The sequence below is a fragment of the Perna viridis genome, chromosome 3 (assembly GCF_037379345.1).
Source record: "Perna viridis isolate PV_CMFRI_1.1 ecotype Kerala chromosome 3, ASM3737934v1, whole genome shotgun sequence".
In the NCBI taxonomy this organism is placed as follows: Eukaryota; Metazoa; Mollusca; class Bivalvia; order Mytilida; family Mytilidae; genus Perna; species Perna viridis.
In genome coordinates, this window is record NC_142447.1 from 3223266 (window position 1) to 3237307 (window position 14042).

Below are 14042 nucleotides of genomic sequence, written 5' to 3' on the forward strand. Positions count from 1 at the left end.
TCGTCTATTGTGCTTTCATTACATCATTGTGAATTTGCTATTTCGATATTTCGTCCGAATGAATTTGGGATTTCAATAGGTGCAACATGAACTTTCCCGATGAATCAGATACAAAATAAGGAATCTATTTTGCATTCACCGCAATTATTCGTAATAAAAAATTAAATGAATCGTAATGAAATTCAAAAGAATAATACTTATAGCACTGTGCATCGCTATTTACAACTTTGATCTCAATGCAGTTTTTGATAAATGTATATATAGCAATAGCATAAATGTGATGAATTTATTTGACAACAATCCAAGGCGAATAAGGAGTCATGGCCATCACCACTATACGTCACCTAAATTACATTATGTCTCCATAGATGGTCTCCTTCCTTTCATACAAAAAACTCTTGGACTTCATCACATTAGAACTAAACTATATCCTTTACCTCTCACTCTCCTACACCCCTTTACAAAAGAAGTCTTGACACTCCTGTTTCTGACTCTACCTCATCATTATACAGACCTGTTTCCATGGATATTGGTGTCAATAGACTCTTTAAACCAGTTTGTGTGAAAAGTCAAGATGAAGAAAAACGATCGTTTCTTCCACTACCTTTGTCAATAAAGGTAAAAACGCAACTAATTTGGCTAACACCATCCATCACAAAAAAACGTTACCAACAAAATTCCCCCATATTTCAAAAACAAATCCATACCAATTATTTCATATTCCTGTACTTCACCCATTGCATCCAAAATTTCTATTTATAAAAGGCTACTGCAGAACCATCGAAATTAAGAAATTCAATATTCATTATCAGAGGTACACGTAGAAAATAATAGCAGTGATAGGGCATATACTGCTACCACACTCCCCAAAGAAGAGATTGAGGATAACCTTAAATCTTTGCTATCCTCTTTTGGTCTCTCTACAAAAGTCGGTGATTGTAATTTACCGTCTATGTACTGGATTCCTAAACTCCATACAAACAACGTTACATAGCTGGATCTGCGAAATATACAACCAAACCTCTTTCCAAACTTAACTTCTATACTCACAAAAGGGTCTGCAGTCCTACCACAACACTTGTTATTCCCGTAGTAGTATTAATTCAATATGGATCCTGAAAAATTCGAAGACAATCAGTTCAAGACTATTAACAGAATATAATAGCATTAAAACCTATGATTTTTCAACACTGTATACTTCTATTCCCCATACTCATTAAAAATCCCGACTTAAAACATTATACATCATTGTTTTTCCAAAAACGATTTTACACCTATACACAAATATATCGTTCTTGGTAGAGATTCCTGATACTTTGTAAGAAATAATTCTAAATTATCTCTCAAATATACAGAAGAAGATGTTTACAAAATGCTGGAATTTTTTATCGACAACACATTTGTCCAGTGTGGTGGACGCGTTTTTCAACAAACGGTCGACATTCCAATGGGAACAACTTATGCCCCTCTACTATACTTGCTGACCTATTTCTTCGATCTAATGAGGCTGAATTTATAGCTAATCTGATCCGAAAGAGAGGGTATCGTTTAGCTAGATCCTTTAATCTCAGTTTGCGCTATATAGATGACGTATTATCTTTAAACAATCCTAATTTCGGGGATTTGATACATCGCATCTACCTCAAAGAACTTGAGATAAAGGATACTACAGACACTGTGAAGTAAGCCTTATTTATTGACCTACGCCTAGAAATCAATGGTGAGGGAAAACTATTGATCAAACTTTACGACAAACGTGATGACTTTTCATTCCGAAATGCCAACTTTTCTTTCATCTGTGGCAACATCCCTTCGGCACCTGCGTATGGAGTGTTCAAATCACAACTCTTACGTTATGCCAGAGCTTGCAGAAACTACGCAGACTTTTTGTATGGCACTAGACTTCACTAAACAAGTAGGCTTCTGGAGCAGAGTTATGTTGCTACAAGACTGAAGTCATCACTACAGAATTTTATGCTCACCATCATGAACTCGTTGGTCGTTACGGTGTATCCATCTATGCAATGAAAACTGATTTGTTCAACATGTCATAGTTTTCCTTATCTCTTTCGTCTACCATGGACTTGACTTTTTATGAGCAACTCGGTGGATGTTTCTAGAAAAGCCATGGACGCTTACCCTACCGGTGTACCTGGTCCATGCTGCAGTTTTTAGTGGAGTCCGAGTTGCTCATTTGCTTTCGTTACTTTGTTTGTATTATTTTGGTTACTTTGTGTTCTTTGTTATTTGTGTTTGTTTTTCATGTCTGGTCTTTGTACCTGGATTACATTCTTTTGATTTCGGCTAGAACCTTGGTTCCCTTGATTACATTACCCTTGATGCCATTTTCATTTCTAAAATTTGCTAAAGTTAAATTTGTTTTAGAGGAATTGTAATACAATGCCTTTATACATCTTATATGTAAACTTTTGATTTTAGTTTCAGTAAAAATGATCAATCAAAAATATTTGCGAACATAATAGCCAAGAGCGCGTGCAATGATTTGTGAACATTGCTTTAAACAATTCTAGTAAGTATTCATGTTTACATAATGATAAAGTGTGACAACTAATGGATTAAATACTTTATACATGTACTATGATAAGAATCTGCATGTCAAAACCCAACCGATCTGAGAATAAAATATCATCCACGGATGCTACCTCTATTTGAAAAGACAATTATTTTATATCTACATCATTGGATTAGCTCAAAAGTATTTCAATACATATTCTAAAATTAAGTTTTTAACAGGGTTATTCGCCCTTGAAATGTTCACTTTCAGTGCTTTGAAATTGTAACTCAATGTCCAGCATGATATGGAAAATCTTGTCTGTTTTCCTTGATTCTGATGGCGCAAATAGACAAATTACACTATCAAAAGGACGTTTTTTTTCATACCGTTTCACTTACTGCCTGATTCTTAGAGGGACGGACTGACCCCTAATTGAAGAAAATTTCATATTTGAATTGTTTCTATATAATGAGAATAGGTATGGTGAATATGTCAAAGAGACAACAGCCCCACCTGGACGCAAAATTTAACTTTTATCACAAAATTAGAAAATCAATTACAATCCAACAATAAATAAATTCTAATAGTTAAATGAAGAACAGTTATCGAAAAACTCATGGTGCATGATTACTCGTCCAAATTTCAGAAAATGAGACATTTTTCACAATAAAAAGGATGAGGTACATGAAGTAGTAAAAATATCACTGCCAAAATACTGTTTGAGACGAATACTATTACTGACACAAATGCTGCAATCATGATCGTGATACAACAGACAACGATGAACCTACCAGTGAGCGACATAAACTATAAAATATAAGTGATGTTAATGCTAGTATCAACATGGCGCTTTCTTTTATAAATCTTCGTAAGGCGACACTTTCCTGTAAAGGATACGGTCTTAAATTGGATGTTTTCAGGCAGTTTCAAATACAGTGCCGGTATTATTCTCTGTCTCTGGAATAGAGGATTCATTTTAGGTATTAACAGTAGACACAAAACCTCTTCAGATATTAAAATATTGAAGATCTTTTTAATACCCGGAATATGATCTCTAAGTACTGGCAATGTGCTAAAATTCTTTTGAGGATCCGAACCAAATAAACCAGTCATACGACTGTTGACGCTAAATTAGCGTTAGGAATTAACGTTAAGTTAACGTTAGCAGCTTAATGTTAGATAGTGTTAATTCTTAATGTTAATTTAACATTAAATTGTTCCAATGTTAAGTTAGTGTTAAATTAAAATAACTTAATATTTATTTAGCGTTAACCTAACGTTAAATGAACTTAACGTTAAGTTAATGTGACTCATTTTTGACTGTGTAATACGGAGCACTCTAGTTAAGATAAAAAAAATTAGTCATGTCATTAAAAATTCGTCATCTTTTCTTCTTTTTAATATTTTTTAATGGTTATCATTTTTTGGTGTGTTGTTTTTTACATCTACGTCCAATGAGTGGGAGATATCATGTACAAAAATTACTTCGTATTTTTATCAAGTAATAATGCAATCTTTTGATGTTTTAATTTTGCATTTGTAAATTGATAATTACTTTTTATAAATATGAATAAAACATTTTGAAAGTATTGATTTTTTTTGTAATTTGATTCGAGTGACGGACTTTTTGTAAAAACAGTCTGGTGACGCTTTTGTTTCTGATAGTTTTAATAAATGAACGACTTTTCCAGAAATAAAAGAAACTAATTACAGGTCCCAAGATAATGTGTACACGAGAACTGTAATGTAGAAGCCATTAATCAGGACTGAGAACATTGTCAGTAATAATTATATAAGTTACAAGATATTGTCCAAGCCAGTACGAAACGGCGTCATCTCTCGTCGTTTTCGGCCTCGAAAATGCTTCAAGTTAACTGTGAGAAATTTCTTATATAAAGTACGTTCCAAATACAACCTACATATGTTTTTATTTTAATTATAAGTTTTGTTAAACGGTTTCGAACGTTAAGTATTGCCGACCGATGTTTACTCCCGTATAAAAATAAACCCTTGACGAACCTCGCACATATATAGTTGTATATTTTTAGAAATATAAATGAACACATTGTTTACAATGTCTCCGATACGTGTCTGGTCATCTCATGGACTGCAATTAATAATGATTACTCAATGCAAGACAGTTGTGAAGTATGTATCAACGATAAATGTCTTTTTTACGATTTTCACGTTACATTTGTCAGCCACGTGCTAATCGTCTCAACCGCTGTTTTATTGTGCCGACGGCTTGGATTAAAGCTGGACAAATCATCTAGTATCGATTTCGGCGATTGGATTAGTTACTGGGGCCCCACATGAATTTTGGAGGTCAGTGACCTGGGAGCTTGGGTACTCAAGTCCATAATGTCGGTGAAGATCAATGAGATTAACTTCACCGTAATGGGTGATTTTTCACCCAGGTCGGTGGTTCTCCGTACACAATTAACAACTGGAATATACAATGTCTGAGCTGGGTGGGTGTTATACTCACATTTCACCGTGAAAAAATCCGACTGACACCGTGTTTCACCGACTAACACGGATTTAAAACTCCGACTTGAGTGTTAGAGTACCGCAAGTCGCTATGTGTAGTGTAATTCAGTCATGTGGTAGTTCGGTCCTTTTAATTATCAAAATGTATTCATTGTACCATACATGTCAATGTATCTATAAGTATCAAGATTATGATCGACATCTTTGTATTGAACTGTTTTTTTTTTTTTCAAACAAGAAATGACCCTTTAGTAATACTTTACAATACCACAATAAGAAAAAAAAACATATATGACCAACGGAATCTTTTGAAAAAGAGCCAGAATATAAGATTACTTGTTACCTAACAAAAAAAATCAGTTTTGTGTAGGATACTTATCGATATCAAAGGTAAGTATTTTGATCTAATTCGCTGAATTATTTAAAAAAAATCATATCTTACCGCTTTTCAGCAATCGTCCAATGATTTTACAAAAGTAAGAAAAAATGTATAAGTGGAATCACCGCGGCTGTAGGCTGTGCCTAACTCATATTAGAAGATAATATTGATGTAAAAAATCTCTCGTCATACGAACAGGTAACGGATTCATGATAAGATCTTTTAACCTGAAATTCCAGATTTCCAGTTCACCTGCCCAAAATAGCCATGTGAGTTATTGCAATTGCTTTGCGTCCGTTGTCGTCGCCGTCCTTCTTCGTCGTCAACAAGTTTTCAAATTTTTCCACTCTGACACTACCGGACCAACTAAAACTAAACTTGGTTTAAGTGTTTCTAAGAGTATTCTATCTAAAATTAATGTTCGGATTTTGCTGTCGTAAAACACGGTCGCCGTCACAAAAATAGAACAAAGGGGACCAGCCAGCAGTTTTTGCATTTTGTTCTATAAAATTCACGTAAGATATTTTAAATTCACATTGTAAACATTTCGCATGGGACCATTAAATTCAATTAAATTGTCGACAATGAATAAAAAAACATACAGATATATCTGAATTATTTCTTTTTAATTGGAACATGATTTAACACCTTAGAATGTAATGTGTCTATGAAAGGTAGAAATAAAAAAACATTCTACAAAACGTCAAACTTGTCAATTGAAATAATACTTGAAAGGAGTCTAAACTTAGTCTTTATCTTGTATAAAAAACTTACAAAACAAGCCAATCACACTTCGACAGAAACATCACAAAAACTGTAATAATAATATGAAGCAGTATTTCAGATCTTGTTCTTTCCACGTTTGACCTCATTTCCTTTACACCTGTGAATGGAAATATGTCTGGTGTTAAAACTTAAATAAGCAATTCTATTAAATGTTTAAAAAAAACTACAGGTGAAAATGGGTTCAGTCTTTGTTAATATCACCAATTAAAGCTGCATTAGATGTCATTTTCGTATTTTTTTTTTATTTTTATTGAAATATACCTTAACTTTGAATTATTTCTACTAAATTGTACTTTTCCTGTATGACTTCATTTGATATCCACAAATAAAATGCATAAAATACATGAAGTAGGTGTCTACATATTTATTGTCTTGCAAGACAAAACATCGACCTAGATAAATTCATATGCATGTGACTTCTTGTGACCTTAAGCCGCGCATGTTCTTTAAGAGTCGCCTCTTTAATAACAAATATGATTGCAAAGCGAAAGTGGTTATTCAACGGTAAGGAAGACCGACGGACTCAAGCAGTAAAATAAAAAAGTTCGAATATAACGCAAGGATCCTGTTTAAATTTACCTATTGCGACATAATTTGGCTCAAATATGGTCATTATTTATTTGAAAACTAATCAAGAAGTAGATGAAATGAAATGAAAACAAAATACGTGCTTACCTGTGTATCCCTTATTGTTATTTTTTTACAAAGGTTAAAGTATTTTTAACCCAGGTGAATGTCCTGTCGGCGATCTTCTATTTCTAGAAACGCAGAGGACGCTTACCATACCCGTGCACCTGGTCCATGCTCCCAGTTTTAGTGGAGTCCGAGTTGCCCATTTGCTTTCGTTACTTTGTCAGTATTATTTTGGTTATTTTATGTTGTTTGTTGTATGTATCTGTGTTCCATATCTGGTCTTTGTCCCTGGATTATATTCTTTTGATTTCCGCTAGAACCTTAGTTCCATTGATTACTCCTCAACGCGACGATGCTTTTTATTGTATTATTATTTTCAAATTAGAAGTAGTAATTGTCTTATTTATTACATATTATTTTGCTTAAAAATCTATGCACCAAGTGCACCGGTACGGTAAGCGTTCTCTGCTTTTCCAGAAAAACCCGCCGATTAGTCGTTATTTATCTCTAAGAAAGTAAGGTTACCTTGTATTCTTTAATTAGACATTAAGGCTAGGTTTTACATCGCACTAAACCCTACACATCTTTTGCGAAGTGAATATAACGGTGGCGATTAAAACGCGCGTGTATGCTATTGCGTCATAATCGATAAATCAGTGGTCACACTAGCGCAAAGAACAAAGAAATAAATAAAAAATATAATAAAACCAATCGTTACTCATCCAGTAGCAGAGTATTTTTCAACGAAGGTATGATATCTAAAATAAATATGATAAGGGACCTTTTGAGACGCATTTCCTCATACCCCTGATTCAGAAATCTATTACGGCGATATTTTATGGCGAACAGAGTAGTTAGTACTTGCTCTAGAGTAGCTAATCATTTGTTATACATAAACACCATAGGCAGGAGACGAAGGTATATTGCTGCACAGGTAAGAAAACTTATAATATTAAAATGAAAGTCGTCTCTTTTATCAGAAATCTTAGTGTGAGATGACCACGGTTGTCAGATTGGAGATGTATGACCACAAAAGATGCAAAACAAGCATTTGCTGTATATTCCTTTATCTCGAGGTCTGGTGGATATATTGAAGCTAACCATGGTTGTCAGTAGACAATACATCATCAATATATCTGTATGTAAATTTAAAGGATTTAGCATCTTTTATATTTTCATTCTTTACGAGAATTTGAAGAAATTCAGTATCGTTTGAAAATAAAAATAAATCGGCTAGGAGAGGAGCACAGTTAGTGCCCATTGGAATGTCAACATGTTGAAAAATCATAGCCTCTCCAAATGTGACAAACATGTTATCAATGATGAAATCAAGCATGTCGCAAAACTGCTTTTCTGTGTTGCATCTTTTGAAAAAGCGCCAAAATATAAGATGCAGTTACGTGTTACCTACAAAATACCCCAGTTTGCCTAGGTTACTTAATGATATTAGATGTAAGTACTTAAAAAATACAAAGTTAATGTTTGCTTTTAGAATATTGATTCCGTGCATCGCTTGCGAGGCCAACGATAGACGTTCAGTCAAACCGTGATAGGTATCAGATAGGCCCGCAGAAATGGGTTAGGGAAGTTAATTCAAAGTGAAAGAAACCTTTAGATTGTTTTTTTTAATAAAAAAGAAATTTAAAACAAAGAAAAAAAGGAATTAGTTACAGTATCTTGATCCAATTTGCTGAATTATAAAAGAAAGGACAACCGTTTACCTATCATATCTCGCCCCTTTTCAGCAATCGTCCCGTTTTTTCAATGCTTTTACAAACGTAAAAAATATGTAAGTGCAATCCTCGGTTGGAGGCTATGAATAACTCATATTAGCAGACAATTGTAGAGTAAAAACCTCCCGTCATACCAACTGGTAACTGATTCATGATAAGATCGGTATTGCCTGAAATTCCCCATTTTTAGTTCACCTGCCCCAAATGGCCCCAAATGTAATTACTTTGTATTCATAGTCGCCATCCTTCTTCGCCGTCAACAATTTTTCAAACTTTTATTCTCTGACACTACGGGACCAACTTAAACTAATCTTTGTTTGAATGTTTCGAAGAATATTCTGCCTAAAATTAATGTGGGGATTTTTCCGTCTGAAAACAAGGCCGCCGTCACAAAAAATATAACAGGACAAGAAAATAGAAAAGGGGACCAGACTGCAGTTTCTTTTGCATATTTCTCCTAACCATTTGTTCTTCGTGTATGGGAGTAAGGAATTTCTATCCAAGAAAAAAGATGACCGCTTTTACGAAAAAAAAAAATAGAAAGTGGCTTATAATTATCAAGCCATACAGGCAGATGGACCATAAATTTGTAAAATTGTAAAAAAAGGTTTTCCAAGCTATGGTTTGCTTAATTTCACCCTACGTTTGCCCCTGATTCCGCCACTGCTTGGCATCTGTAATCGATCTGTTGACGATCATTTCCCTCTCTTGACATTCGTAATCGATCTATTTACGATCATTTCCCTCTCTTGACATTCGTAATCGATCTGTTTACGATCATTTCCCTCTCTTGACATCCGTAATCGGTCTGCTTACGACCATTTCATTCTTTTGACAGTATGATAAGATGATAAACTGTAATGTGTAAACAGTTGCAAGGGCTCGATAGATGCTATGGTCAAATAATGTCATGTTTAACTAAAAAAATGTTTTAATTTCAATTAACGCCCGTGTCATGTAGTACATTGCGAAGATGTGATTGACTACTATTATAAAAATCACATAATAAATTTTAAATTCAGAGAGTAAATATGTCACAGGAGACAATTAAATTCAGTCAAAATTGTCGACCATGAATAAAAAACCAAACAGATATATCTGAATTTTATTTTATTTATAAAACCATTATACAAAACAATTGAAATTTTATTTGAAAGCAGTCTAAAATTAGTCGTTACCGTGTCAGAAAAGATTAAGGTATAGTTTTATTCCAGAGGTAAAATTAAAAAATAAAACTCAATTTATCGGTTGTTCAATCATGTCCAATCAGGATGACTCTTTTACAAAACTAACCAATCACATTTTGACACAAACATCACAAAAACTGTACTAATAATATGAAGCAGTATTTCAGATCTTGTTCTTTCTACGTTAGAAATCAATACCATGGCACCTGTGATTGAAAATATACAATATTTAGTTGAAACATACAAGCCTAAAGTTCATGTAATTGTAATGTTTTCTTTCGTTTCTTATCAAGTCGCCGATCATGATGTTAGCTTGGGACTTCTTGTTCAACTCCGTTGCTTTTAATAATATCATATTTATTTATGTTTCCAAGGACAAGGTTTGGATAATTGTTGTTCTTGCATCTTTCCATGCTATTAAGTACGAAGCACAGGTGACTAATTGTTTTTGTACGATGTCTTCTGGATTATTTTCAAATCCCTGAACATGAAGTGTCAGTTGGTTATTATATGTGCTTGGTATCATTTATATTATCATTTAGTTCTCGAACACCAACTGTCGCTGTTGGTTTACACCGTTTTAAATATATTATTCTCCTCCGATTTCTCTGGAAACACATTGTTTTTACTTTTTATTATTCTTTATACTTCAATCAACATCTTGTCCGCGTAGAATCATATGCAAGTGAACAATTACTGTGTAAAATTTTAAATATTGCTGCCATTGAAAAAGAATTCGTAAGTATGAGAAAAAAATAATAGATGTCAACTATTTTCAAACCATCACAGAATGGAAAATAAACCCAGAAAGATATATGTATTTAAGTGAAAAGTATAATTCGTCTACGTAAAAAAATGTGACCATAAAAGTATACTGTAAAATGAGAAATTTTCGTAAGGGGTTTGTTATCGCTTACTTCGGGATCTTGAAGAAATAGCGAAAATACCCCCTCGCGTAAATAAGTTAAAATAGTTTTTCTATCCATTCATTGTGTCAACTTAATTAATTTAAAAAACATTAATTTAATAAACATCGATACAAGGTTAAAACTCACAATCAGTTTAAATATTTAAAAACCAGTTTTCCATACAGTTAAATCACGGGAATACATCCTTTGATCTTAAGTTAATTAAAACACTCTTGTAATTTGATATATTTAAGTTGGAATGCTTTAATGAGTACTACAGGTATAACATAACCATGTAGGTGTCATCAGTCCGTACCTGCTATTGATGTTCAATTTTCGTACTTAATCATTCAAAGGGGAACAACTCCACTTGGCCAGAGGACAAACCTCGCGTAAATATTCAAGCAAGGAGGTGACCTCGCGAATAGGACTGGCCTTGAGAAAAGTGACATCCCGTTTGTCAGTATCTAATCTTTTTTAATAGAGCTTATTTAAGACATTAAATATGTGTCTACGAAATGTAATTTCATAATAATGTTTTACATTTTTGTATCGCGCTAGAACTCTAACAAATAGGCTTCTGGAACAGAGTTATATTGCTACAAGATTGAAGTCATTACTACAGAAGTTTTATGGTCGTCATCATGAACTCGTGCATCGTTATGGTGTATCCATCAGCACCATGAAAACTGATTTATTCAACGGGTTATAGGTTACCTTTTCTCGTTTGTCTACCCCGGACTTGACTATGAGCAACTCGGCGGGTGTTTCTAGAAAGCAGAGGACGCTTACCCTACCGTTGTACCTGGTCCATGCTCCCAGTTTTTAGTGAAGTCCGAGTTGCTCATTTGCTTTTGTTACTTTGTACGTATGATTTTAGTTGCTTTGTGTTCTTTGTTGTGTGTATATGTTTGCCATGTACGGACTTGGAGTGCATTCTTTTGATTACCGATGTAGCCTTGGTTCCCCTGATTACTCTTACAAATCTTCATACTCATCAATTTTAGCTGAATTTGGTTAATGGGATGTCGATTTACGTAATGAAAATTGATTAAGACGCCATTCTAAGATGGCTCAAAATTTTTTGAAAAGTTTATTGAGGCGTAGAATAAAACATGTTAATTAGTATAAGAAAAGTAGAGTTGGTACTTGCATCAAATATAGTCACTGATCGGGCTATTGATTCGCTACATTAATTGTCTTTTATATCGTCGAAATTCTAAGATTACCGCCGCTAAAAAGTCATGGTAGCAAACAAATTTATTCTTAATGACAATGGGGGTTGGGAAACGTCTGCTTATCTGTAAGTAAAATAAATCTCGTTTTTTTTCTTCCCTTTTTACAATAAACAAATGTTTTCGGGCGAGTTTTCAGAAACCGGAGGGCGGACTCTTTCAAAATTTACACACATATGCTCTTCAATTAGAGGTTACACATCAACTTTTTAAAACTAAAAAAAAGTTAGCCATTTTTTAATTGCAACAAAACTTTTTGAAAAGTCAAAGTATATGACATTGTGATATCTCAGAAACATAGCTTGCCAGGGCTTGAAGTGTGGTACAGTGGTAAAAAACAAAGTCACAAACTATCTTACCCGTTTGCCTTGGCAACTAATTTTCCCGCAAAACATTCTTTTTTTAAATCAATTTGGTGTTTAGGTAACAATGAGATGCCGAATTCAAATTTGGAGAGTAATTCTATTCAAAACATGCTATTGCCAACCATGGTTGCTAATTTCAACATGCTCCGAATTTTGATGAATTTTAAATTTAAAAGTATTAAGGATACGTAGATTTCAAATCTGGAGGTTATGTGGACAACTTGAAAGTCTTTAATATGATTAAGACTACCGAATTTACCACTAATATTTCAATATGCTCATATGTGGACGAAATAAGGTTTTTGGGTTGTAAATAATATACCGAATATAATCTACATAATTTACAAATTGTTGAGAAATTCCAACTACCAGTTTTTTAAATATGATTTACTTCATAATTAGAAAATGCACAATAACAATATCGCTCTTAATTCGTCTGTTATGACAAGAAACAGAGCAATATCAACACTATTCCGTACTTTATGATCAAATGAGTTGGATTGAGAGAATATTTTTATAAGTTGAACTGTTTTATATGTCTGTATTGGATGAATTTTACACAATGAATATAAATGTAAGAAAATATTAAAAGGTCAATTGTTCCAGAACAGTTGAAAGGTCTTTCCCATCAATTCCCTCCTGACAACTATCACCTTCATGAGAAATGACCTTTGCCTCACGGCTAATGGCTTATTGTGTTCTGGCTTGTAGAGACGGCTCGATCGACATTATTTATTTCTTGTATATATCTTAAAAGGCGAGGTTTTTGACAATTATTAAATTTGCAAAATAGTTCTGATTCTTATAAGGAAGATGAATTCTGTAGTAATTGTGTTGTAATAAACTGTCAATTACTGTAATTACTGTCAATTTCATCAATACAATTAGTTGAGAACAAAATGAACTTGTGATTTTCATGAAAATAGATAAATTCAAAGGGATATAATTATAAAGTATTGCAAAGCAAAAGGTCTCAATTGTCACTTCCAGGTCAAATGGCCACCCCTCTATGAAGTACTAAAACACACTTTACCTAGACTTATGCATTGTAAAGGTATTATTTGAGTGTGTATTGAACAAATGTGGTCAAAATAAAACTCAGATTGTAAACTCTAAATTCGTACTTTTAAGTCTCTACAAAAGTATGAATATTGTGTATAAGTGTGAATAATGTGCCTCCATTGTGTTAGTTGGAACAATAATGTCGGAACAAAGTGACTTTACAAAATTACTGTACAATAACTGTTTAAATATTTTGATAACCAAGAAGTCGGTCTCTGTTCTTGCTATTTTAAGGCAACTAAAAGAGTAAATGTAAATTGATTCAGTACATGAGTACTTTGATTTTCCTATTTTAATGACAATTGAAAATTATTAATACATGTTTATTTATCGTGATATTCTCGCTATGTTTTTGTTTAAATGTTAGGCCATACATGGGGTTGTTTTGCATTTAAAGATCGTAAATAGTGGTTTTGACTGATAAAAACCTGGGCATTCCCGGTTTAGGTGCTCATGATAGGTCTAAGGCCACTTTAAAAAAAATGTATTGGAAGTATACTTTTAAAGACAGTTTTCAGAAACTAACATTCACGCATATATTAACATTATTTATTTATTGTCTTATAATATAGGGTTATTGCATGAATATTGGTGAATATTCTGCGAGGGACAATATTCACCAGTATTCATGCAATAACCCTTTTATTATATAGTAATAAATATTTCAGTTAACATTATACTAATTTGTTGGATATAATTAATTTTACAAAGTTATATGTGTTTTATTGCACTAGTTCAAATATGATGCA

At 33.3% G+C, this 14042-nt stretch overlaps 1 protein-coding gene across 2 annotated transcripts in view; it reads right to left on the minus strand.

Moving 5' to 3' along the window:
• Positions 1–2628: 2628 nt before the first annotated feature.
• Positions 2629–14042, minus strand: part of LOC148620675 (uncharacterized) — a 67279-nt gene continuing 55865 nt past the window's right edge. Inside the window, exons 5-6 of one of the 2 annotated variants that reach the window (XM_088574366.1) lie at positions 6159–6267; positions 2629–3472 (exon numbers count right to left, since the gene is read on the minus strand). In XM_088574366.1, coding sequence (XP_088430492.1) covers positions 3460–3472; positions 6159–6267 — 122 coding nt within the window. In that variant the 3' untranslated portion in view covers positions 2629–3459. Of the gene's footprint in view, positions 3473–6158; positions 6268–9673; positions 9930–14042 lie in introns of those variants that run through there. The other variant, XM_088574367.1, reaches the window with a different exon arrangement.